Source organism: Urtica dioica, chromosome 11, assembly GCF_054948205.1.
Source record: "Urtica dioica subsp. dioica isolate 48M chromosome 11, U.dioica_male_clone48M_v1_H2, whole genome shotgun sequence".
In the NCBI taxonomy this organism is placed as follows: Eukaryota; Viridiplantae; Streptophyta; class Magnoliopsida; order Rosales; family Urticaceae; genus Urtica; species Urtica dioica.
In genome coordinates, this window is record NC_142766.1 from 9,884,902 (window position 1) to 9,910,330 (window position 25,429).

The 25,429-nt window shown below is 40.0% G+C and overlaps 1 protein-coding gene and 1 pseudogene across 3 annotated transcripts; both read left to right on the forward strand.

The window, feature by feature from the left end:
- The first annotated feature begins 363 nt into the window (after window positions 1-363).
- On the forward strand, window positions 364-6,360 carry NEK6 (serine/threonine-protein kinase NEK5). Of its 2 annotated transcripts, XM_089630034.1 has the most exons (14): window positions 364-940; window positions 1,081-1,147; window positions 1,258-1,323; window positions 1,438-1,484; window positions 1,601-1,646; window positions 1,734-1,814; window positions 1,906-1,948; window positions 2,047-2,096; window positions 2,314-2,395; window positions 2,477-2,526; window positions 2,656-2,729; window positions 3,821-3,872; window positions 3,964-4,602; window positions 4,684-6,360. In XM_089630034.1, the coding sequence occupies exons 1-14, from the start codon at window positions 843-845 to the stop codon at window positions 6,076-6,078; spliced, it is 2,790 nt and encodes a 929-aa protein (XP_089486160.1). In that variant the 5' UTR covers window positions 364-842; the 3' UTR covers window positions 6,079-6,360. The 2 variants fall into 2 exon arrangements, with proteins under 2 accessions (XP_089486160.1, XP_089486161.1); XM_089630035.1 differs by lacking the exon at window positions 364-940 and having other exon boundaries at window positions 1,254-1,323.
- A 4,567-nt stretch (window positions 6,361-10,927) lies between these two features.
- On the forward strand, window positions 10,928-15,053 carry LOC149381102 (zinc finger BED domain-containing protein DAYSLEEPER-like; annotated as a pseudogene). The gene is made up of 3 exons (XR_016293822.1): window positions 10,928-11,068; window positions 12,272-13,652; window positions 13,693-15,053. The product of XR_016293822.1 is annotated as a zinc finger BED domain-containing protein DAYSLEEPER-like (transcript).
- The last annotated feature ends 10,376 nt before the right edge of the window (window positions 15,054-25,429 follow it).

The window sequence follows — 25,429 nt, forward strand, 5'->3', positions numbered from 1 at the left end:
AGATTTAATACTAGTGGACCAGCTGGTTGTGTCGGCATAGAACCTAACATACCCATAAGCTATCAGAAAAATTATAGCTAGAAATAAACGCCTTTGATACGCTTTTTGCTGAAACAAATAGGATATTATAGCGGTGCCAGAAATTTTATTAGGGAGGGTGTATAAAATAAAAAAAAATTAAAATATAAAAAATACCAAACATAATTTTTTAGAGGGGTGGATTATTAAAAAAAATCATGCCTGGCATATAAATAAAACTATTTGATTTTGGACTGAGGAACGATAAAAGAGGACAAAAGCAGTTAGTTCAATGGTAAGCCCTCCAATAATATATACACTTGGATTAATTTTCTAGAATGTTGGCTATTTTTGCAATTAGTTTGAGGCGGTAGATTTCTGATAATTTCTCATGGGTCAAATAATGAATTCATTCAAAGATGTTTTTTCTTACTGAACTGAACTACTGAAACCGTATTTCTTACTTGGATATTTGGATAACTGAAATGATTAATATAATAATATTTTTATAGTAGTATTATTGGTGTGAAGAAGAAAAGAGTGTTAAAAATTAAAGTGTTAAGACAGTTTGAGAGAGAGAGAAAGAGACGAGAGAGAGAGAGAGAGAAGAGAAATTTTATTTTTCTCAAGCTCACACATTACGATTTTCAGATTCACTTTGACTCGGTTCGGTTTGTGATTCCAAGAATGGAAGTAAAAACATCGAATTGCTTGATGCAACTCTGGGACTGGGACATAGTTCTGGAAATGGCCTGAGCCTTTTCGGCTTTGTTTTTTCCCTTCACTTTCTTTTCTTCCTTTTTTTGAGCTTTGACTGGAGAGTTATGGAGTCTCGGATGGATCAGTACGAGATCATGGAGCAGATCGGCCGCGGAGCTTTCGGAGCCGCCATTCTTGTCCACCACAAGGCGGAGAGAAAGAGGTAAGTTCAAAGTCCTTTAATGAATACAACATTGGTGTAATTATTTATGCATATCGATATGTGTTTGTGCAATGCACAATCACCAGGTATTTGGTACGAAGTGAAAGTATGATTAAAATTTTGTGGATTTCTGTTTTCAGGTATGTGTTAAAGAAGATCAGACTCGCACGGCAAACTGAACGGTGCCGGCGATCGGCCCACCAAGAGGTAGGTTTTTTTTCAGTTTGCTTCGTTTCTCGGGAATACATATTTTATTTGTGTAGGTTTTTCTTTTCTTTTAGTAATGATGTATTTCTTTGGAACATTTGCAAAGACAGATGGCTCTCATTGCCCGGATTCAACACCCTTATATCGTCGAATTTAAGGAGGCTTGGGTTGAGAAGGTTGGGAAACTCTTTGCTTCGTGATGTGATACATTCCCAATGCTAAAGCTTTTGCTATGCTGTGGGTTTTTTTTATTTTTTTTTCTGAGTTCTGTTTTGCAATTTGTGTTGCAGGGTTGTTATGTTTGCATTGTCACGGGATACTGCGAAGGAGGAGACATGTGCGTTGATTTTTTTATTTATTTGTATTTTAATTCCATGCACATTTCATAAGTCTATTATTATTATTATTATTTTTTTTTTCCTTTTTCGTTCTCAAATTTCTGTTTTGGATCAGGGCTGAACATATGAAAAAAACAAATGGGGTCTATTTTCCGGAGGAGGTGGTGTTCGAAACTTCAGATAAAGGTGTTTGTAGGGATAAAAACAAATGGTTGACTTTTCGCGTTTGATTTCCGAATGTTGTGCAGAAACTCTGTAAGTGGTTCACACAGCTATTGTTGGCAGTTGAGTACTTGCATTCGAATTTCGTTCTGCATCGCGACTTAAAAGTATGCAATCACGACATTCCGTAAATACATTTTTTTTTGCATAACCTGTGTCGAAGCTTTAAAAATAAGTCTGGCTTGTTGTCATCCACAGTGCTCCAATATCTTTCTCACAAAGGATCAGGATGTTCGTCTCGGTACGTTAAAACTTCAAACAGATTTTATTATAATATTGTAGGGGGTTATGTAACTATGTCTTTAGCTTAATTTGTTTTGTTGTGTGGTTTTTGTACAGGTGATTTTGGACTTGCTAAGACTCTAAAGGCAGATGACTTGGCTTCCTCGGTATGTTCTATCAAATCTTCAAAGACACTTCTCCACATTTTCTACTGCGAGGCATAAATGACCTGTGGGCTAAATACCCTTGATAGATAATGGGTTTTGAGTACTTGCTTGTGCCTGAAACTAACTCAAAACATTTATTAGATGGTTTGAAAGTCATTCCCTTATGGTGATGCTTTGAGATGCTCCATGGAGTTCATGATTTTGTACATTCTCACAGGTGGTCGGAACTCCTAACTACATGTGTCCTGAATTGCTCGCTGATATTCCCTATGGCTTCAAATCTGATATTTGGTCTCTAGGTCGGTCAATTAACTTTCACTTTGAGTGTGTGTTATGCATATATTCTCTGTCACCAGCTAAGTTACTTTGCTAACGACCAGGGTGCTGTATGTACGAGATGGCCGCTTTTCGCCCAGCTTTTAAAGCATTTGTGAGTTCTTCAGATTTGTTCTTGATATATTTACATTTCTCTACAATTCAAAGAGCTTTGTGAGTTCTTCAGCCATTTATTTTAACAATATTGAAAGGTCATTTTCAACACTGAATTGGTTGATTACAGGATATGGCAGGATTGATAAGCAAGATAAACCGTTCCTCTATTGGCCCCTTGCCTTCTTGCTATGCCCCATCTTTGTAAGTTTTACTCACTGATTTTAAGGTATTGATTTTTGTTATTATCTATGGGTATATTAGAGCACAAATATCAAATTATAATCATAATAGTAACAGAAGTAAAAGAAATGGCTGACTGGGTAGATTAGTTCGATGAACACAGCCTTGGGTTTGACTTGCTATTATTGGTTTTGGACATCTGCACCTCAGACCCTTGGACCTGTAGATACAAGATACACGTATTTACAAAAAAATATTTGTGTAGAAGGATAAACTACATTTCCCCCAATAAATCTTATTTCAGTTTGCCCCTAAAAAAACACAACCAAAGTTACCCCTAAATTATAAATTTGAAATCTGCCCTTTTATGTATTAAAGACGGAAAAAAAACAATACATATTTATAGCATTAATTGTACATATGTTGCTAAACTTTCAATATTTATAGCGATTCAAAACGAATTAAATGGCCCTTAAAAAAAAGGACAAATTGGACATTTGTGTTATAAAAGAAAACATTCATAAATTGTCAAACTCCTTAATTTCATTCGAGGAATTTATTTATTTATTTATTTTTTCTCAATGTTCAACACAAATTTCGATTAAATTAAATTTGAATCACCATAAATTATGAATAATTAAGCGAATTATATACAACTTATTATTTCTACAAACACATGGACAGCTATCACAACATTTTCAAAACTGAGCTTCACTAAAAGATCTAAAGTTATTTAAAACTGAAACTACCCAAAAGGCTTATCTTTTTACAAAACATGAAGTACAGTGCACATGTCGAGATTTGACATGCTAATTGAACTGCACAAGAGGTTCAGATCATACTAATTAAAATTAAAATGCAAGCAGATAATATACATACAGAGCACGTTTCCAAGCAATGCAGTCATCAATATTTTAAAATCTAATATGCCAAACTAGGAACTTCATAGTGAGAAGAATGACTTATTAGATTGTCTTCTCTTATGACGCTATATACAAGCTTAATATGATTCAAGAAAGGTGTCAAATGCAACTTCCTATTCATCTGCTCATTATTTTCATAAGTTATTTTAGATATTGAATGTCTTATTGAATGACAATAACATAATGCAGAAAAACACTTATCAAGGGCATGCTTAGAAAGAACCCTGAGCATCGACCAAGCGTAAGCATTTCTCCTTGTGCTATACATTCTAGTGAATTTTTTGTGGAGACGGAACCTTATTGTAACATTTATCCTTTTGTAATATGGTCAGGCGTCCGAAATTTTGAAGCACCCTTATTTGCAGCCTTATGTTTGTCAGTACAGACCATGTTTTAGTTCACGTTCAACATTTTCTCCAGATAAGCCTAGACCTGCAGTGCGTGATTCACGGAAAAGCATGGCTGAAAGCCAAAACAGTACCAGCTCAAGCAGCGATAAAGACAGTTTGTTATCAACTGACAAAAACACTATTACAACGGTACCGAGCTGTGGTAGCAAAGGCACTGAAACTGACTTCGCTTCTGTTGATGATGAGGATTTTGTCACTGGACACGTCAATCGTACCAGAGATGAGCATGAACCAATCAATCATCCTGTCCAAATGGTGAATCAAAGCCACCAAAATGAGCAAAGATTTAATGCCGAATCAAAGCAACCAAAGACCATAAAAAATATAATGATGGCTCTAAAAGAAGGAAAAGTTCGAGAAAGTTCACCGATGAGAGGCAATCGCAGCAAAGGTGTAGGCATATCAACCCCAAAAACAACCACTGAAACAGTTTCTAAAATTCCCAAGCTCTGTCCCATGGTCCCTGGTCTTAAATCATATCCGGACACGCCACCTCTCGTGCCATCTAAGCCAACCACCGAGTCTGCAAAGCGAGTCCACGCATCGCCTCTGAGGCATCAGGTATTCTAGTGCCTCTGTGATCTTTTCAAGTTCAATGTGAATTTTTTCTGGTCCTAATGTATCTTATATTGGTCCTTGCAGCAGTTTCATAACGTTGAATCTTCACCAAAACCTAGGCTGAGATACGACGGGGCTACACCTGGCTCTGTCAAGCATGTCATTGAAGATGGACTTCCTGCAAAGTCTAGGCAAAGAACGCCCCCGACTCTGGTTAAACGCTCTATGTTCCCTGGACGAACAAAGCAACTCGGGTTTGACGGTCCAAATGACGCGAACAATGGTGCTGTTCTAGGCACGAGTGAGACAGTCCGCGAAGCTGACAAGCCCACACTTCAAGTGCCCAATGGGTACCTCTCTCATTTTTCTAGGAAGGTGATACCGGAGCCTCAGAAGGCTCAAGAAAACAAAGGTTTTAAAGGAATGCAAACAGACAGCAGTAATTCCATTTCATCCTCCGTGTCGATCCAGGGATTTGAGCTCTGTGACGATGCAACAACCCCTTATATCGACCTGACGGAAAAGCCTGATGTTACGGAGACTCATCCACCGCGCAGCTCAAGCGCAAGCCATTTTCCTTCCGCGAGCGAGAGTGCCAGCCAATCTGTTACGTGCTCGGTCCAAACCCCCAAACCGGTTGCATCGGATCTTAAACCAGCGGAACCCGCGATATCAGCCATAGCCATTGAACTCCCGGAGCCAAGCTATGAAGAAAACTCCGATCATAAAGAGGATGATAATCCCATGAGCAGACCCGGAACAGCAACACTATCAAACTCCGCATCGGTTTCTAGCGGCGATGATAAGTTCACTGTTCGGGAATTCCGTACGAAACTCTCCGAAGCTACCCCTTCCGTGTCACCAACCCAACAAGTTTCGCAGCCGAACAACAAAGGAACCATCGTTCAAAGTCCACGAACCGAAAGCCCATCAGGGCCGCACCTTCCTCCGGCTTTTGACGACATCATTCATGTCATAAGACATAGCAGTTTCCGTGTCGGGAGCGAACAGCCCGTAATTGAATCTGTTGAGATGGGTGTTCAGAATTTAGATGTCGGCAAGCTGATAAATGTCGTAAGAGACGATATAGATATGAAATCTGAAGCAACGAGTTTGAAGTCAAACGCATCCGATCACCCGACTCCCAAGGAGACAGAACTCAAAAGCCCTGTTACTTCTCCACCTCCAAGACTCGATGCATCGGAGTCGACCAAATCCAATCCTCCTCCGCCTCTTCCGGCGGAAGAGGAAACTCCGGCTAAAGAAGTTATGGACGTCAAGTCTTTTAGGCAGAGAGCAGATGCACTTGAAGGGCTATTAGAATTGTCGGCTGAGCTTCTTCAGCAGAATAGACTAGAGGAGCTCTCGGTCGTTTTGAGACCTTTCGGGAAGGATAAGGTCTCCCCAAGGGAGACCGCTATGTGGTTAGCTAAGAGTCTGAAAGGAATGATGATCGAAGACAATGCACGGAATTCGTGAATTTTTTTCATGTCCAAGGTAATCAGGTCCTGCATTCTTGGGATTAATTCTATTGGTTTAGTTTTTCCAACTTTTTGTTGCACCCTTTTTTTTTTTTTTTGTGTGGCATATTCAAATTATTTTGAATACTGAATAGGGACCATCGTGTGTTATCTCTTGTACGTGTTAGATACCTGCAATTCTTTCAACGCGTTTATTTATGCTGGTTGTTGTACATAAAGACTCTGCAAAATAAAAACATTGCCATCCTCCCAAAATGTAAGAATCTTCTGTCGCTTGCATTAATGTTGTGTCAAACTTGGCAAAAGTTGTCTTCGATCTCGTATGTAGCAGTAAGGGTAGAGGAGGACTTTGGAGTGTACGTGCGATAAGACGAACGTTGGAAGGTTTGGTTTGGTAGAAAACCGTAACATTGCTTTACATTGTCATCGGTCCGTACCATTCCGTTTTTACAAGGGATATTATCACATCAGGCACTTTTTGACCTTCACTTATCAAAACTCTCAATTATAAATTCTTTTAAAAAAAAAAGCTCTTGTACGGTGAAAAAATCGTTGAGGTCAACAATCACGAATATTATCAGAGTAATATTTGAGTTATTGCATTGAAGTGGGTTAAATCTTCTTAAACGAGAATGCAGTATGAAACTTGAACAAGAAAGAAATATGAAAAAAGAAAATTTTCTAGAATCTTGTATTGATTCTCTCTCAGAAAATGTGTCCATTTTTTAATATCTCTTACATATTTATATCCATAATATCAACGTTAGAACTCATTAATGAGATTTGCACGTTAATATTCACTTTCAAACACAATAGCTATAATATTGAAATAAATACAGCGGTTTTAAAAAGAGATTTATCAATAACTAAACCACTTCAAACGTGTGAATTTCAATCTAGCCATGTTTTATAAAATGTTAAACAAATAGCCAAATAGCTTACGTGACATATTTTTATACCGTTATTACCCTTTTAATTAGTTAATTACATTTTTTAAAATAAAAAATCCAATTTAAATTCCTTATTCGTAGGATCTCTCACTCATTCTCTCTCTCTCTCTCTCTCTCTCTCTCTCTCTCTCTCTCTCTCTCTCTCTCTCTCTTTCTCACTCTCTCTCTCTATTCATACTGATTGAGATTCTATTTTTTAGGAAACGTTAATATTTACTCTCTCTCTCTCTCTCTCTCTCTCTCTCTCTCTTAACCACGTTCTCTCAAATGCAAAGCCATAAACCACGCCATATTTTTTCCTCGCGCCATAAGATTTCACGCCGACGACACCAGACTCATTGTCTTCAACCTCTCCGACTCCGCCGTCGCAACCAACTTCAACTACAACCTCGCACGCAACATCGTTCTCCAAAACCGTAACCACAAGATCCACGTCTACTACGACAAAGTCAAGGCCCGAGCCTTCTTTGACGGTAAGCGTTTCAGCAACGAATACCTCGGGAACTTCTACCAAAGCCACGTGAACATGAGCTTCATTGCTGCGGAGTTTAAAGGATCTCAGCCATTGATAGGATTTGACGTTGAGGGACGATCGGATTTTACCGAGAAGAAGAACGGGCACCCATCATCGCCACCATGTTCATTAACGCGTCCCATCGGAGACCGCTTGGCAGAACTGGAATTCTAGAGCAGACGCTGATAATACTAACAAGTATTAACTAATATTATTACGTATTAACTATTACTAACAAGTATTAACTAATATTTAACAACTATTTACTAATATTAACAACTATTAACTATTATTAACCTTCAATTTTGAATGCTGATCTGTAATTAAAATTTCGGGAAAAAATGATGTTGTATAATTTTACTATGATTCTCTATATTCGTTAATTTAAGTAAAAATAATGGCTTATTTTGAGCATTTAGTTATTCAATGGTCATCAATAAATTGTAGTCATTTAAAAAATTATTTATTTTTAGTTAAAATTGGTCAAAGGGTATTTCTGTCTCTTTTGATTAGTTAATAATTTTAGTGGCTAATTTCCAAATATTAACGAAACGTTGGCTAAAATGAAATTCAATATTTCAAAATGGCTACTAAACTACAGTGCCCTTTTAAAAATCCTTTTTGATTTCGTCGAGCTGTTTCAATCTTGTCTTTGCTATCGAGCCCGAGTAGTTGAATCTTTCCATTTCCTTGTCTAATGGGCCTGGCCTTTAGCCGATCCAATTTTTCAAGGCTTGTTTGGCCGAACGTCGGCAATTCAATTGGGCCTAAATGACTGGGTTTACACTACTAGAGATTGAAATTCCCCAGTTTGTAGAGATTGAACCCCATTCGTTCAGTGACACCGAATGGATATTAAAGAGGGTTATTGTGTTGCTTACGAAGTTTTCTTCAAAAAATGCGCATAAGTCGCCATGAGCTTCGGTGAAGGAGAATGAAGGAGAAGATTAATAAACTGTAGAATGGAGCCGAGCATCATCTTTTCTTCTCTTCATTGTTGTGGTCCTTTTTCTTGCTTTTTTTAGAGGTAAGTGAGAGAGAGAGAGAGAGAGAGAGAGAGAGAGAGAGAGAGAGAGAGAGAGAGAGAGAGAGAGAGATGAAGAAGAACTCGAGAGAGATATTGTTGAGAGGTTTGAGAAGAAGAATTCAGAAGAAAACAATAATAAGGTAAAAAAGAAAAGAAAAATTTAAATAAAAGGCAAAACACATTAAGCATATTACTATAAGTGTTCAAATCTCCAACTACTATAACTTGGTATGAGTTAATCATTCTAGTTGTTTAATACTTTAATATGAGTTAACGTGTTATTCTGGTTGTTTAATATGAGTTCTTGTCATTCTATCGTTATAGTTGAAAGAGAGAGCCCGATGATGAAAGTGTTAAAGGAAAGTTGATTAATGTTAAGAGTTCTCTTGGAATAGGCTTCTTTCCGTATTTTATTGTATTGATGGTATCAGTATTCCCGGTTTACTAAAGTTTAATAGTCAGTCTTTGGTGCTATGTATTGCAGACTAAGAACTAGTTTATATTCAACAATTGTATTGAGAACACCATAATATAGAGTATTTTCTACAAGTATCTTATACGCTATAGATGCTTTAGTTCTAGATAAAATATCCATATCTTTATATATTGTCAAATTCATAAGATACGTTCCTTTAATAGTCCCTTCGCCACAATCATTCGATCATGCATTATATAGGCATTAACTAAGAATGGTGAACTGCATTATTCTCCGCATTAAAGAACTGAACCATACGAAAAGATGGATTACTACGGTTAATGAAATCTTACCATGATACAATTTTTAATAATACGGTGAGTCTTCGGCTGACTAATATTTTCTTACTCTAAGTTTTCCGATGTATCTTGGGCTTAGCATTCTTAACCTTTCTTTTATTTAACGGATATCATGAATTAAAATAACAATATTTGGATATGGCTGGCTAGCATTAAAGAGCCGAATAAATGGTACTGCAACCGCATTTCATTTAATCTTATAAACGGGTTAACAACTAAGGAGTTCTTTATAGATTTTACTTTAATCTGGTAGTCCGGAAACATCATACCTATAGGCCAAGTTTAATGACGTTAATTTGAATGCAGTACCAAGAGATGTTTTTTTTGTGCATTTGAGAAATTGCTCTATTTGTCACCAATTTCATAATATTTTCTCACACCAAAAGACAAATTTGGCCCAAAATACCAGCATCTGTTGACATCTATTTTTGTCCTTCACTATTAGATGTCAACATTGTTGACATATCGGCAGTGCCGGCCCTGGGCTAAGGCGGGCTAGGCCCAGGCCTAGGGCCCCATATGTGGATGGGTCCCAAAAAATTTACACTTTTTTACCTATTTTTAAGAAAATTTACATTTTTTACCCAAAAATTTTACACTTTTGGCCCATTTTTTTTTAAAAATTTACATTTTTACCCTGAAAATTTAAATTTTTATTAGTATTATAGGGCCCCAAAATATTGAATCGCATAGAGCCCCCGGTGAGTTTGGGCCGGCCCTGCATATCGGTGGCATTTTGGGCCAAATTAATCTTTTGGTGAAAAGTGGTAGGCCTGTGCACGGTCCGGTCCGGTCCAAAACCGGCCAAAAAACCGGACCGGACCGTTCAAAACGGTTCAAAAAAACCCAAACCGGACCGGACCAAAAATCTGTAAAAACCGGACCGGACCGGACCGTTTTAAATCATCTAAACCGGACCGGACCGTTTTGAACCGTTTGGACCGTTTTGAACCGTTTAGACCGGACCGTTTTGGACCGTTGGACCGTTTTGAACCGTTTTACATAATTTTTTATAAAAAAAACCATTAATTTTCCACCAAAACACAAACATATAGTCATATATGGGAGTTAAATACATGCACAAATACCTAATTTGGCTAATTGGACATTAATTAATTTTTTTTTTATTTTTTTAATATTTTTTTTATAAATAAACCGGTCCGGTCCGGTTTAACGGTTTTTTAAAAAAAAAACCGGACCGGACCGTTTGCATTGAGTAAACCGGACCGGACCGGACCGGGGAAAAAAAAAACCGTTTTAAACCGGACCGGCGGTTTAAAAATCACCGGTCCGGTCCGGTTTACGGTTTTTACGGTTTTTTTGCGCCGCCCTAAAAAGTGGGAAAATGTTATAAAATTTGTGGTAAATGGACAATTTCCCTTTATAATTTTATATTATAGTGCTGCTCAGTGGGAGGCGTTTCTACTACTTATAAAGGGTTAAATAATAAAACTTACAACATTATTGGACCATAGTTATTAACTGACAAGTCCAAAAATATTAGGAAAAAAAAGTCTCAACTCTCAAGTCCAAAAGAAAGGGCTAGAGATTCGAAAGGGCCAAAATAAAGCCCAAGCCCAAATCTCAAATCTCTCTCTATCGCGCCGTAACCCTAGATCTCGATCGACGAATCTCCGTCGCCTCCGAACATCGGCGATCGGTCTCCTGCCTCCGATTCGTCTCCTTCTCCTCGCTCTCTTGAGCTTTCGTCTCCGATTCTTCGGTATAAAAAGTCCCTAATTTTTTAACTCTAATATTATCGTACTGGTGTTTGTTCTTTCGGTTATTATTTGTGTGGGCTTTTTCGCATTAGAGTTTTCGGTGAAAGTCGTCTTTAAATTGTAATTGTTCGTTGACTGTTCGAAATCCAAGCTATCTGTTTACATGTAAAGATTGATTCTTCTGGCATGATATATACTTCATATAAATAAAATCACAGATATAAATAGAAGCATGGAAGATAATCCCGAAGAATTCATCGAATGTGAGTTGTATCAAGATATCCTCACCCCATGGTTTTAATCGTAGAAGAAGAGGACTAATATCCCTTGAATCGTAGTTTGAATGAAGTCATATTTGAATCTTTTCAATTTAAATACCAGTCATGAGAATTCTATCTAAGCATAATTATAGAATTCGAAGTCGAACCAGTGTAAGTTATATCCGAGACACGTTGTTCTTTGGTTGGGCTTGTTTTCTGGGGGTTTTTTTTTTTGTTTCTCTCTCTAAAGCCCAAGCTTTCTTTAAATTTTATTATTATTATTTATTTACTGAAACTTATCTATAAGTTTTTGCCTCGTTGGTGTTTAGTTTAGTGTATTCCTTGCTTTAAACAACGTAAAGGCTGTTTCTTTGGTCTGGGCTTGTTTTCTGGGTTGTTTTCGGTCTCTCTTCCTAAAGGCCCAAGCTTTCTTTAATTTTTATTATTATTTATTTACTAAAATTTAGATCTATATGTTTTTGCCTCGTTGGTGTTTAGTTTAGTATATTCCTTGCTTTAAAGTTTAAATAATAGAGCTCGTTACAGTTTTTATGCGTTGGTACTACCGAATTGCAAACGAAGTCAATCAGTTTTACTTTTCTTTAGAACCAGTGAACATGTATTTGCAATTTGTTGCTTTGAAAAGGACTAAAAAAAATGAATAATTTATTAACGTTAAATATTTTCCTTCAAATAATCAAATCTAATGCTGTGTATCGTATACTCCAACCACTAAAACTATTCGCAGATGTTTGAGTTAATACTGATTTGCGAATGATCGAATTTGATTTTAATTAACAAACATGTTTTGATGGTTCATTGTCTTCTCTATTTGAAGCTCTTTTTTTCGTATTAAGAGACTATTTTGTCCGACTGACCATACCTGTTTTATACATGCTGTTGAAGCAGGATTTAACACTTTAAGTTGAACTTTTTTTTTTTAAGGAAAAAAGATGGCTGATTCAGTGGAAGAAGATATCGTAGCCACTGAGAACATCGACGAGCAAATGCTTGACGCTCCGATGGAGGAGCAAATGGCCTCCGAAGCCCCGGTTGAAGACCAAGCTGTCCCTGACCCGCCCGAACACCATAACACGGTGGTCGAAAACCCGCTCGAACAAGACCACAATACGGTGCTCGAGCAAGACCACAATACGGTGCTCGAGCACTACCTCGTTGAAGACCATAATGCCGTGGTCGACACCTACCATGTTGAAGACCATAATACAGTGGTTGAAATCCCGATCGAACACCACCATGTTGAAGACCAGAACCTACCCGAAGATCATAGTACGGTGGTCGAAAACCCGCTCGAACACCACCACATTGATGACCACAATACAGTGCTTGATTACCACCACGTTGAAGACCATAATGCCGTGCTCGAACACCACGATGTTGAAGACCAGAACCTGCCTGAAGACCACAGTACGGTGGTCGAACATCTGGTGGAAGAACACCACCAGATGATCTCCGGTGAACCCGACCGCCACACGGCCATGAACCACCATGTCGAAGATCACCTCATGATCTCTGGTCTGACCGAAAACCACCACCTCCACATTGCCACTGACCCGGAAGAACACTACCACCACCACAACCACGTCGCCGATTTGACTGAACACCATGTCAAACTCGACGACCACCACCATATGGTCACCGTGGAAGATGAATCGGTCGGAGGAGAGTCAATGGAATCCATCCATATCATCAGAGAGGACCAAATGGAAAGCATCCACGTGGAAGAAGAAGGCCAAGCCCATACGCCCACCCCCGAGAGCCACCACGAGATGTCGGTCTTCGAGGCAGATAAGCTTCTAATGACTCCGTCCGAGGACACAACAACGGAACCCTTGAGCAAGCGGAGGAAGGGAACATCGATCGTGTGGGATTACTTCACCATCGAGGATGTCAGCGAAGGCTCTCGCAGAGCCTTCTGCAACGAGTGCAAGAAGAGCTACGCGTACAGCACCGGCCCCAAAGTCGCCGGAACGAGCCACTTGAAACGCCACATGGCCAAATGCAAGAGCCTCGGCCCCGACACCCCCGCCGCCACCACCAACGGAGGCAGCCGCCGCGGCCGGAAAAACGAGACCGCCGCGGTGGTCCCCTTCGACTCCGACCGGTGCCGGCATGAGGTGGCGAGGATGATCATCATGCACGACTACCCGCTCCACCTCGTCGAACACCCGGGCTTCCTCGCTTTCGTTTGGAATCTCCAGCCTCGGTTCCAGATGCTGAGCTTCAACACGGTCCAGGGTGACTGTGTCGCCACGTATCTGGCGGAGAAGCAAAACCTGATGACACTCATCAACACGATCCCCGGGCGGGTCTGCCTCTCCCTCGACTTGTGGACCTCAAACCAGAGCGTTGCTCGACGCCTCCGACAATGACTTCAAGGCCGTCGCTCCGACTGACAACGACTGGCTTCGCGTCGAGACTCTCTGTTCCAACCTCAAGCTCCTCCACGAATCCGCCACCATCCTCTCTGGCGTAGCCACAACGCCCGTCACGTTCTTCCACGAGGTGTGGAAGATCCAATCCGAGCTCTCCCGCTGCAGCGAGGACTCCGATGAGTTCTCAACGGCGGTGGCGCGACGGGCAAAGGAGAGGGTGGAGCAGTACTGGAAGGAGAACATCCTGGCTTTGGCGGCAGCGGTGGCGATGGACCCGCGGTTCAAGATGAAGCTCGTCGAGTTCAGCTTCAACAAGCTTTACGGCGACGACGAAGCTGCGAAGCTCATCAAAGTCGTCGACGACGGAATCCACGAGCTGTTCGATGAGTACGCGACGAACGACGACAACAGGTCAGCTGCGGAAGAGGGCGGGCCCATTGGACCGATGTCTTCAGAGAACAACGGGCTGACAGACTTTGACGTGTACATAATGGAGACGGCGAGCCAGAAGATGAAGTCGGAGATGGACCAGTATTTGGACGAGGCGCTTCTGGCGAGGGTTCACGACTTTGATGTGCTGGCGTGGTGGAGGCTCAACAAGCCAAAGTACCCGACGCTGTCGAAGATGGCGAGGGACATTCTCTCTGTCGCAGTATCGGCAGCTTCGCCGGAGTCTGTTTACCACGCAGCCCAACCAGATGGATGGCTACCGGAGCTCGCTGCGGCCAGAGACTGTCGAGGCGCTCATCTGTGCTAAAGACTGGATGCTCCACGCTCATAACGCCCTGCTCAACATTGAATATTGATGCTCGGAATTTTTTCTAGGAATTCTTGTCATGTGAACAAAGAAGAGATGTTTCGGTGATTGTTTTTGTCTTAGCCGATAGCGTGATTTAGGTTTTTGAAGTGTATATCTTCAATAGATCTTTTAGTTTTATACCTAATCGCAATATATAGCTATATCAGTCACATATCATCCAAAACAAAATCTCCCTGCGCAGAACAATTTTTATATAAATCAAATTTGAGGTGAGGAATCGGCCGGAGGAGCTCGAGGTGAGGAGAGTGGTGCTCGAGGCTGAGGCGTTGGAGCTCGAGAGGCAGAGATTTTAGTGGCTTAGGTATTGCGGGAACAAGGACAGAGAGCTCGAGAGACTCATGCTCGACAACGAGAGGTTGAGCCTCGAGAATGACCGGAGAGTCCTTCATTTCGAGCACAAGGAGTTCGAATTGTCCCACGCCATTGACAGGGTTCAAGCAAGAGACCACATTGACTTGACAAATACATATATTTAATTTTTACCTATCTCACGAGTGTCTGGTTCGGTTGAGGAGTGAGATAGAGACTGGTTGTGATGATGATCATACATTCAGAGATGAATTTCTCTTTGGGTTTTGATAAACAGTTTTTCAAATCTTTCCATTGTTTTTCTAAGAACCAGTAGTTATATTTGTTTGAGTGTTCTGTACTTAAGTTGATCCTGACAACATATTTTGTGAGGTTGGATGCTAAATCATTATTGTTTTGACATCTAGATAGTATTCGTTGTTCACATGAAATGGTAAAAGAAAAAAAAAATCCGAAGCATAATTTAGGGGGATTATTCCACTAGTTTTGGATCAAAATCAAATAAGTCCAAATTAATCTAAAATTATTACTACCTCTTCTTTTTAAGTACAAAAATACCTTCAATTTTATTGACATTTTATTTTAGTTTTATATTACTATTTGACTTTTGTATTGTATTTACTTTTTCATTGTATTCTATTCCACTATTTCTTCTCTTTCTCATGTTCTTCTCTCTCTTCATCTCCTATCTCGTGCCTCTCTCTCTCTCTCTCTCTCTCTCTCTCTCTCTCTCTCTCTCTCTCTCTCACGTTCAACTCGTTTTTCAATGGTTTCATGCTCAAAGAAAGAAAGTTTGTTCTCATTTCCCTTCATTTTTGTTCACTTTCATTATGAAAAAAGTTCGTAAGTTTCACTTTAGGGTTTAAAGGTTTTCATGAAAAAAGTTTTTCGTTCTACTAGCGTTTTAGTTGTTGAAATTATGTGGTTTGTGAAGTTAAAATACAATGAAGGAACGATTCTTGAAATTCTGAAAAATCTATAAATTTTTTTGAAAATTCTGGGAAATCCTTTAAGATTTATTGACATTATTGCATTTTTATTGACATCAATGTCAATAAATCTTCAATGAGTATGGGAAAATCCTTTGAAGATTTATTGACATCGATGTCAATAAATTTGGAACGATGTCAATAAACCTTGACATTTTAAAAAAAAAAATTTGTTATGATTTTAAATCTTTATAAAAGAATTTTAAACGTTTAAAATAAAAAAATTAACATCCCGATTACATTGTTTTAATGCAGTAATGAGTGATATTTTAGTATATGTCAAGCATAGTGGTACATGGGTTAAACCATGTGTATACAAGGAGGGTGCATCGTTTGTACTTGTGCTTTCGGATGGTTTTGATGACCAACATCTCATGGACGCATTTGACGTTGAGATGGGGTCGTACCGTCCATTCATTTCACTGTGGTCAAATATGAGACACCTTTTCAACATTGCCAATAAAGATTACAAACGATAGCCATGTCAAAAGTTACTTGTATTTGAGGAGCCGGAGACCATTACATGTCAAATTTTCATCTTGTTATTGAGGTAGTTAACGTTAACGCCTGATGAGGCAGCAAATCAGCCGTCCACTTCTTGCATGGAATCAAGTCCAATCAAGGGGGAGTCTAGATTTGAAGAGTTTGCATCTCAGTCCACTCTTGGATTGGAAGAATACACATTTGAACGGTCGTCTGCATTGGCATCATAGCCCTCTTCCCCGCCATAGAGACTGTCACATCCAACTCCCTCGACACAACAACATCCACAGCCCCCTTCCTCTACACAGGGACCTCAACCCACTTCCACTCCCTCGACACAACGACCTCCACAACCCCTACCAAACCATCTAGGACCGTCCGTGAGCACATTGGGGAGAATGAAGTGATAGATTTGAACTCGCCTATCAAAGTTGAGCTAGAAGCTCTATACGCTACCAACTTCGCCTTGAAGAAGCAGTTGACCATGTATGCGATAAGTAAACACTTTGCATTCAAGACAAAGAGTTCTTGTAAGAATTATCTCCACGTCGTTTGTCCGGGTGACAATTGTGAGTGGGCAGTTCGTGCGGTTAGATTACGGGAGACCGAAGTTTTTCAAGTCAGGAGGTATGTGTTTCTCCCAACCTTTCTCTTTTTACATCATATTTTAGTTATATCCAATAACCTAAAATCACAGTATTTATTGACATTAATTTCAATAAACACTCTAATTTATTGACATTAATTTCAATCAATATTGTGATTTATTGACATCAGTGCCAATAAATACTGTGATTTATTAACAATTCGAGTCGTCGGGGATGAGCACGTTCAACAAAAAATATAGTATGTTAAACTTTGCCTTCTTCTCAGTGTGCCATTCTTCGCCCTCGGAGACCAAGGACTGCACAACGTCCCTTTTATTTAAGGCACCCTTATGGAAGGCAGTTTCGTAGAGACGATCATTAACAACTTCCGAATAAGAATATTTTGTGTAGTCGTCAACAAACCGCAACCTGGTAATCTCCGCATAATTTTCCTTACTAAATGACCGAGGTTCACTGCCAATTTCAAAAAACAACGCCTCAGAAGATAAGTCATTGTACTGTCCAGCCCACGATATAATGTGGTTGACTATCGCTGAAGAATTGGCTATCTCGGGAACGTTAAAGAAATGCTCAAAACAAGACTGCCTGAATATATGTTCCTCTTCCTCAGATATTTATTTCTTGATGATCTCATTTAACTTCTGAATACCGCCCAAAAAGTTGAATGTAATCCCGACGATTTGGTCTTCGTCCGGGATTCTAGTCCATCCCTATATGACAAAAAAAAAAAATACCTTAGAACGTCAATAATGTTGAAGCAACAATGTCAAACTTTCTAGTTTATTCACATCAATGTCAATAAACCTGCTAGTTTATCAACATCAATGTCAATAAACTAGCTAGTTTATTCACATCAATGTCAATCAACCAACTAATTTATTCACATCAATGTCAATAAACCAGCCGATTGTTTACACCAAAATCAACATCAACATCAACAGATTCACCAACATCACCAAACCCAGAATCAAAACAAACCCAAATTCGCCAAAAATCAACATCAACATCAACATCAACATCAACAGATTCACCAACGACACCAAACTCATAATCAAAATAAACCCAGATTCTCCAAAATCAACATAAACATCAACAGATTCTCTAAAATAAACAAATTAACAACTTATTAGCGCCAAATTGATTTTTGCATTCCAACTTATTAAACTATTGAGTTAATTTATATGATTCACTTCTGATGCACAATGAAATATTACCGAATACTCATCTGTTGTTGTTAAACCCAACAACAATAGATTCGACAAAATAAAAAATCAATCACTAGCCTTTTGTTTTTTACCAGAGGACTTTTTAGGATTAAGTTTAACCGCTGGCTTTTTGACGATGAAATCGTCCACGGAATCGGTTTCATATTCGCCAGTGGTATCTATCTTCCCTCGTTTCGCTGCAGACTTCGGCGATTTTGATATTGGCGACTTCATCTTCCTCTTCACAACGCTTGGATTTGAACGACAAAACATCTTGACAGTGGTTGGGTTTGAACCATCAGCGCTGGGAATCAAGACGCGATGAATTCTACGCACCAGGGACGAAATCTTTGTCGTTGGACATGTTTTGGGTGGGTTTTCAGTTTTCTTCGACGAGGGTTCAGGTTTATTGGCCACTTTTTTATTTTTTATTTTAGGGTTTGAGTTTAGGTCTTGGGGTTTGTTCGTCATTTTCGGTGGCGAAGAAATGGAGACGAAGAGAAATCAAAAATCACTTCATGGCGTGGTGGAGACGAAGGGAAAGACGTGATGGAGACGAAGATGAGTTCAGAGAAAGTTGCGTGTTTTGGTGGAGAAGAAATGAAGACGAATAGAAATCAGAAATCACTTCATGGCGTGGTCACGTACTTCATGGCGTGGTGGAGACAAAGAGAAAGGTGCGGTGGAGAGACAAAGACGAGTTCATCCAAATGCGTTTCAAAGAGAAGCTCGAGAAGAGAGAGAGAGAGAGAGAGAGAGAGAGAGAGAGAGAGAGAGAGAGAGAGAGAGTGTGTGTGTGTGTGAAAAAGAAACCGTGAAAATGAAGAGAAAGTCTTTTAGATTTTTAATTATTTTGATATATTAAAAGAGAAGAAGTTCAAACAGTGGTGGAGTTTTTTAAGAAAAAAATCGTCAAACAAGCCAAGATTTGTTGACATATATGAGAATCTAAGAAAAATATAGAAAAATGTATAAAAAAAGAAGAGGGTAAAATTGTTCACAATATATTCGCTCCGTTTGACGTAATTGTTTTAAAAAAGTGTTTATAGATCTGTTGTAAAAAAAGCTGTTGTTTTCAAAAGCACATAAGTATTTGGTAAACTATTATAATATAACTATAGCTATTAACAAAAGCAGATTTAGTGTCTGTTGGAATGTGGTTAATAAATTTTATTTATTATCATGTGGATGGCTGATTTGTGGCAACAAGTTGAGTGGGTTCCACTCATCGGAATTGAATAATTCCAAGTGATACGGATTCCTTGTAACGAGGGCTATAAAATCGAATATTTGTTTGCCAAAATCGTACCTAAGATGAATGAGAAATTGATGCTCAAAGTAGGCTAAAGAAACATAATTGTTGTTGTGTTGTGGAAGTGAAACCAAGAGTCCCACATTGGTTGGGGATGTGTGTTGTGGTAGTGTTTATATACTATCCTCTCTCTTTAGTGGTCAAGCAAGTGCAAGAGAGGAGAGTGTGGGTGGGTTATCTCTTAACCCCTCGCGCGCGCGCACACACACACACACACGCGCCGCCGCCGCCGCCGAGCCGGGCCGGGCTCGGGTTTCGGGTTTCGGCTTTCGGGAATTGTCTCGGTCTCGGGCTTTCTTTTTACTACAAATTTCACTTCTTAATGATTTAATTCCTCATGATGCACGTTATGGTTGGGAATTAAACATGAAGCCGTGTATCAATGCGCCATGAAGGCTGTTGGAGGATTAACGTCGTGCGTTAATGGCCTCATTAGGAGCGAACGTTGGAGGATTAACGTTGGCTTGTAACTGTGCGTTAATGGCCTCATTAGGAGCATTAAACTCCTTTAAGGCTGGGCGTTTTTCTGGCTGGTTCAAATTCGCTTGCCTTGGCCTATATAAGAGGTCCTAAGCTCTCATTCAGCTCAACTCGAAAATTCCATATATTCCCCACTGTTCCCAATTCTCTCTCGTTCCCAGAAAATATTCTTTGTCTTGGTGATAGTATTCTCGCAGGTTCTAGTTCGCCGAGAGAGTCAAGTGGTTGGTGCTCACCTTGCCTCTGAAGTCGTTGTATCCTGGGAGGCTTTCGCTCACGAATTCCAGCACCTGTGGGAGAGCGATAAAAAGCTTCAAGGAAACCGTCCAACGGGCCTCGACTTTTCCGATCTATTTTTTGTTTTCCGGTTCTTAGTTCAAAAGGTGTAACCGGGTTTTTTATAATTTATTTTACGTGTACTTTTCCATGCATGCAATTTGTCTTTTATTTACCTCAATATCACTATAATATATTGCTAACAATCTTGAAGCTTTTTAGCTCAAAAGACAGGTTGCGTGGAGAAAGGAAAAATATTTATTTCCAATCTTTGTTTCCGATTTGTTTTCGGATTTGTTTTAAATTTACTGACTTGTGATTTTTCTTGTGTAGAAATTATGACTAACGTGAACGACAACGACTCGATGAATATGAATCTTGGAGGGAACGTTGGGGACAACCCCTCCGTGGTGAACACCCCGCCTAACTTGATAACCATCGGCCAAATCCCTGTGACTTTGGGACAAGGCTCGATGGCGGCTACGGCCGGGAACGGACCCGCGGGTCTTGTTCAACCGATGGCGGGTTTGGGCCTTGATGGTTCAAACGTGGGCGTGGCTCGAGGGCCTCCCACGGTGATGCCGGCCGAGAGACCTGGGAAGTTTGACGGACTCAACTTCAAAAGGTGGCAACAAAAGATGGTTTTCTTCTTGACAACCATCGGACTTGCACGGTTTTTAACCGAAGATCCTCCGGCCACTCCTCGAGAGGGTGAAGCCGACCCACAAGTGCTTCGGGCCTATGTGGGGTGGACCGAATCCGACTATCTTTGTCGAAACCACGTGTTAAATTGTCTCGCCGACTCTTTATACAACGTGTATAGCTCTAAAGTATCTTCTAAAGAGCTATGGGATTCGTTGGATCGCAAGTACAAAACCGAGGATGCGGGCTCAAAGAAGTATATTGTGGGTCGCTTCCTTGAGTACAAGATGGTGGACACAAAGACCGTTGTGAGTCAAGTCCAAGAGCTTCAACTCATTTTCCATGAGGTTCAAGCCGAGGGAATGACCATTAGCGAGTCTTTCCAAGTTGCCTCCGTGATAGAGAAGTTACCACCTGGGTGGAAGGAGTTCAAGAACTACCTTAAGCACAAGCGAAAGGAGATGAGTCTTGAGGACTTGGTTGTTCGCCTCCGAATCGAAGAAGACAACTGAGGATCCGATAGGAGACTTAGAACCGTCTCCGAGCGAGCTAACGTCGTCGAACATGGCGAGAACTCGAAGGGGAAGAAGCCCGCCCACAAGCTTGGAGTCAAGAGTGGGACGTTCAAGAAGAAGGGCCAACAAAAGATTGTTGGTAAATGCTACAATTGCAACAACGTCGGTCACCGAGCTGTCGATTGTAGAAAGCCGAAGAAGAACAAGGAGGCCAATGTTATGGAGGATGATAATGACCTCCTCGTTGCTGTGGTCTCCGAGGTCAACATGGTTGACTCTAACCCGAAGGAGTGGTGGCTGGACACTGGAGCAACCCGCCACATCTGCACTGATAAGAATTCCTTCTCCACCCTCGAGCTACCTGGAGATGGAGAGAGGTTATTTATGGGCAACTCTGCCACCTCTGAAGTCAAGGGGGAAGGTGAAGTCTTCTTGAAGATGACCTCTGGGAAGGAATTGAAGCTCACCAAGGTGCTCTACGTGCCTGATATGAGGAAAAATCTGATTTCTGGGACTGTGCTAGATAACAATGGGTTTAGGATGGTTTTAGAATCTCAAAAGCTTGTATTGTCTAAGAATGGCATGTATGTGGGCAAGGGCTATGTCAAGAATGGCATGGTCAAAATGAATGTAATGGCCATCAAGGCAAAAGATATTAATAAAGCTTCTTCTTCCTCGTATATGATTGTGTCGTCTAATTTATGGCATGGTAGACTAGGTCATGTGAATTATGACACACTGAGAAAATTGATTAATTTGGAGTGTATTCCAAAGTTTAATATTGACTCAAATCATAAATGTGAAATTTGTGTTGAAGCAAAATTAACAAGAACATCATTTCATAGTATTGAAAGAAGTAATGAACCTCTCGATTTAATCCATACCGATTTATGTGATTTAAAGTTCATGCCCACGAGAGGTGGTAATAAATATTTTGTGACTTTTATTGACGATTGTACAAAATATTGTTACGTATATTTGCTTAAAAGCAAAGATGAAGCAATTGAGAAATTTGCCATATACAAATTGGAAGTTGAGAATCAACTCAATAAGAAGATTAAGAAAGTGCGAAGTGATCGAGGAGGTGAATATGTTGAACCATTTGGTACTTTTTGTGCACAACATGGAATTATTCACGAAGTCACTCCACCTTATTCTCCCCAATCAAACGGCGTGGCCGAACGTAAGAATCGCACTCTCAAGGAGATGATGAATGCGATGTTGTTAAGTTCTGGGTTACCCCAAGAAATGTGGGGGGAAGCGATCTTGTCTGCAAATTATCTTCTGAACAAGATACCCCGAAAGAAGGAGGATAAGTCTCCGTCTGAGCTATTTATAGGAAAGAAACCTTCCTATAAATATTTGCGAATGTGGGGGTGCTTGGCCAAAGTAATGGCTCCCGCTCCTAAGAAAATGAAGATAGGACCAAAAACTGTAGATTGTATCTTCATTGGATATGCACAACATAGTAATGCATATAGATTCCTTGTGTATGACTCGAAAAACCCCGATATACACAATGATTCGATTATGGAATCTAAAAATGCTTCGTTCTTTGAACATGTATTTCCTTATAAGTCTAAGGAAGATGAACCAAGTTCATCAAACCATTCTCTTGAGGATATTGAGGAAATAACTCAAGATAATGATGAAGAGTCCGAAGAAGAGATAGAGTCTGAGGGACTTAGACGAAGTAAGCGAGCAAGTGTCAAAAAATCATTTGGTTCTGATTATTTCACCTATATGTTGGAGGGTCCACCTCTAAATTATAAAGAGGCCGTGAATTCTGTTGAGGGTCACTTATGGAAAGAAGCCATAAGAAGTGAAATAGACTCGATCATGCAAAACCACACTTGGGAGTTGGTTGATCTTTCTCCTGGAAGTAAAACACTTGGATCTAGGTGGATCTTTACTAGGAAGATGAAAGTCGATGGCTCAATTGATAAATACAAAGCACGACTGGTAATCAAAGGGTATAAACAACAAGAGGGTGTTGATTACTTTGATACTTATTCTCCCGTGACGAGAATAACTTCTATTAGATTGATAATTGCCGTTGCTGCATTACACAATCTTGAAATTCATCAAATGGATGTAAAAACAGCCTTTCTTAATGGGGATCTCGAAGAAGAGATCTATATGAATCAACCTGAGGGTTGTATTGCACCTGGACAAGAAAAGAAAGTCTGTAAACTTGTCAAGTCGCTTTATGGCCTTAAACAAGCCCCAAAGCAATGGCATGAGAAATTTGACAACGTCATGATGTCAAATGGATTTAAGATCAACGAGTGTGACAAATGTGTGTACATTAAAACCACTGAACATGGGTATGTGATTCTGTGTTTATATGTAGATGACATGCTCATAGTGGGGAGTAATGATCGTATGGTACAATCCACAAAAGATATATTGAACTCAAGGTTCGATATGAAAGATCTGGGAATTGCTGATGTAATTCTGGGGATCAAAATTACCCGAACACCCAATGGGATTGTACTGGATCAAACACACTACGTTGATAAAATTCTAGACAAGTTTGGAAATAACGATTCTGGAGTCTCGAGAACTCCCATAGACATTAGTCAACACTTGTCTAAGAATAAAGGTGAAAGCATCTCTCAAATTGAATATGCTAGAGTGATAGGCAGTCTCATGTACTTGATGAGTTGCACGAGACCGGATTTAGCCTACACCGTGAGTAGACTAGCTCGTTATACGAGTAATCCAAGTGCTGAACACTGGAAAGCAATCGTAAGAGTATTGAGATATCTACGATTCACTCGTGATTATGGTCTACACTATACGAGATATCCCGAGGTAATTGAAGGTTACACTGATGCAAGTTGGATATCTGATATTCAAGATTCAAAAGCCACGAGTGGTTATGTATTCACTCTGGGAGGTGCAGCCATATCTTGGAAATCCTCCAAACAAACTGTGATAACGAGATCCACGATGGAATCTGAGTTTGTTGCATTGGATAAATGTGGGGAAGAAGCCGAATGGCTAAGGAACTTTGTGGAGGATATTCCTAATTGGACAAAACCGATGCCTGCAATATGTGTATATTGTGATAACCAATCTGCTATTGGTAGGACACATAGTGTGATGTATAATGGTAAGTCTAGACATATCCGTCGACGACATAATACCATTAGACAACTTCTCTCATCTGGAATCATTAGTATTGACTATATTAGGTCCAAAGAGAACATTGCGGATCCGCTAACCAAAGGGTTAAATAGGGACCAAGTAGAGAAGACAACCAAAGGAATGGGGCTAAAGCCCATGTCAAATAAAGCCAAGGCAAAGGAAACCCAACCATGATGACTGGAGATCCCAAGATCTTGGTTCAAAGGGACAACCTAATTGTCAATGGCTTTGTGTGAGGTCACTGTGGGGGAAAACCCCTAATCCTATTCCTAAATATTAAACAGTGACTCCCGTACGAGGTTAAGCTTAGAGCTTTTAATGATTCTGTGAAATCGGATCGTTGAGATTCCGAATGAGTAATGCGGGATTACTCTTAATAAAAGAATCACCTATGTGAGAGAGAAGTGGGGCCGCTTCAAAGGAGAATTAATTGGGCTTAATTCTTTAGAAACTCTTGCAGAACCAGGCTGATGTTCAGGGCCAAAAATGAACATAACCATGAGAACAGAACCTGTGTCAGGGAGATATCAGTGGGGGATATGTTTATCGTTTATGCAAAACGGCTAACAGTTCAAGGACAACGTGTCTACTGAGTAGTCAGTAAAGATGGCATATCTTACCAAGGGAAGGTTCTGGCGAGAGAGCTTTCACTAATATTTGTGGAGACTAAACTTGTAATAAATCTAGCTATGCTCTGACAAACCGTACCTTAGCCCAAATGTTTAAGTGGGTCACATAGGCTCGTTTAATGATGGGCTTAGAGTTCTAAGTGCTCGTGCATAGCGAATGGATCTGTAAATTTGCTTCAAATCTCTAGGGAAATTTGGTCAATTTGGTACCCCAAAAAAATTGGAAAATATGAGGGAAGCTGAACTTTTAAAAAACGTTATAGTAAAATGAAAATAAGAAAGACTT

What these genes read in the sequence shown, in the direction of transcription:
- NEK6 (XM_089630034.1), top strand. Translation starts at nt 843, where the DNA reads ATGGAGTCTCGGATGGATCAGTACGAGATCATGGAGCAGATCGGCCGC. An exon ending in ATCTGATATTTGGTCTCTAG is followed by an intron (nt 2,396 to 2,476) that starts GTCGGTCAATTA and finishes GCTAACGACCAG; the next exon opens with GGTGCTGTATGTACGAGATG. An exon ending in TCTTGCTATGCCCCATCTTT is followed by an intron (nt 2,730 to 3,820) that starts GTAAGTTTTACT and finishes AACATAATGCAG; the next exon opens with AAAAACACTTATCAAGGGCA.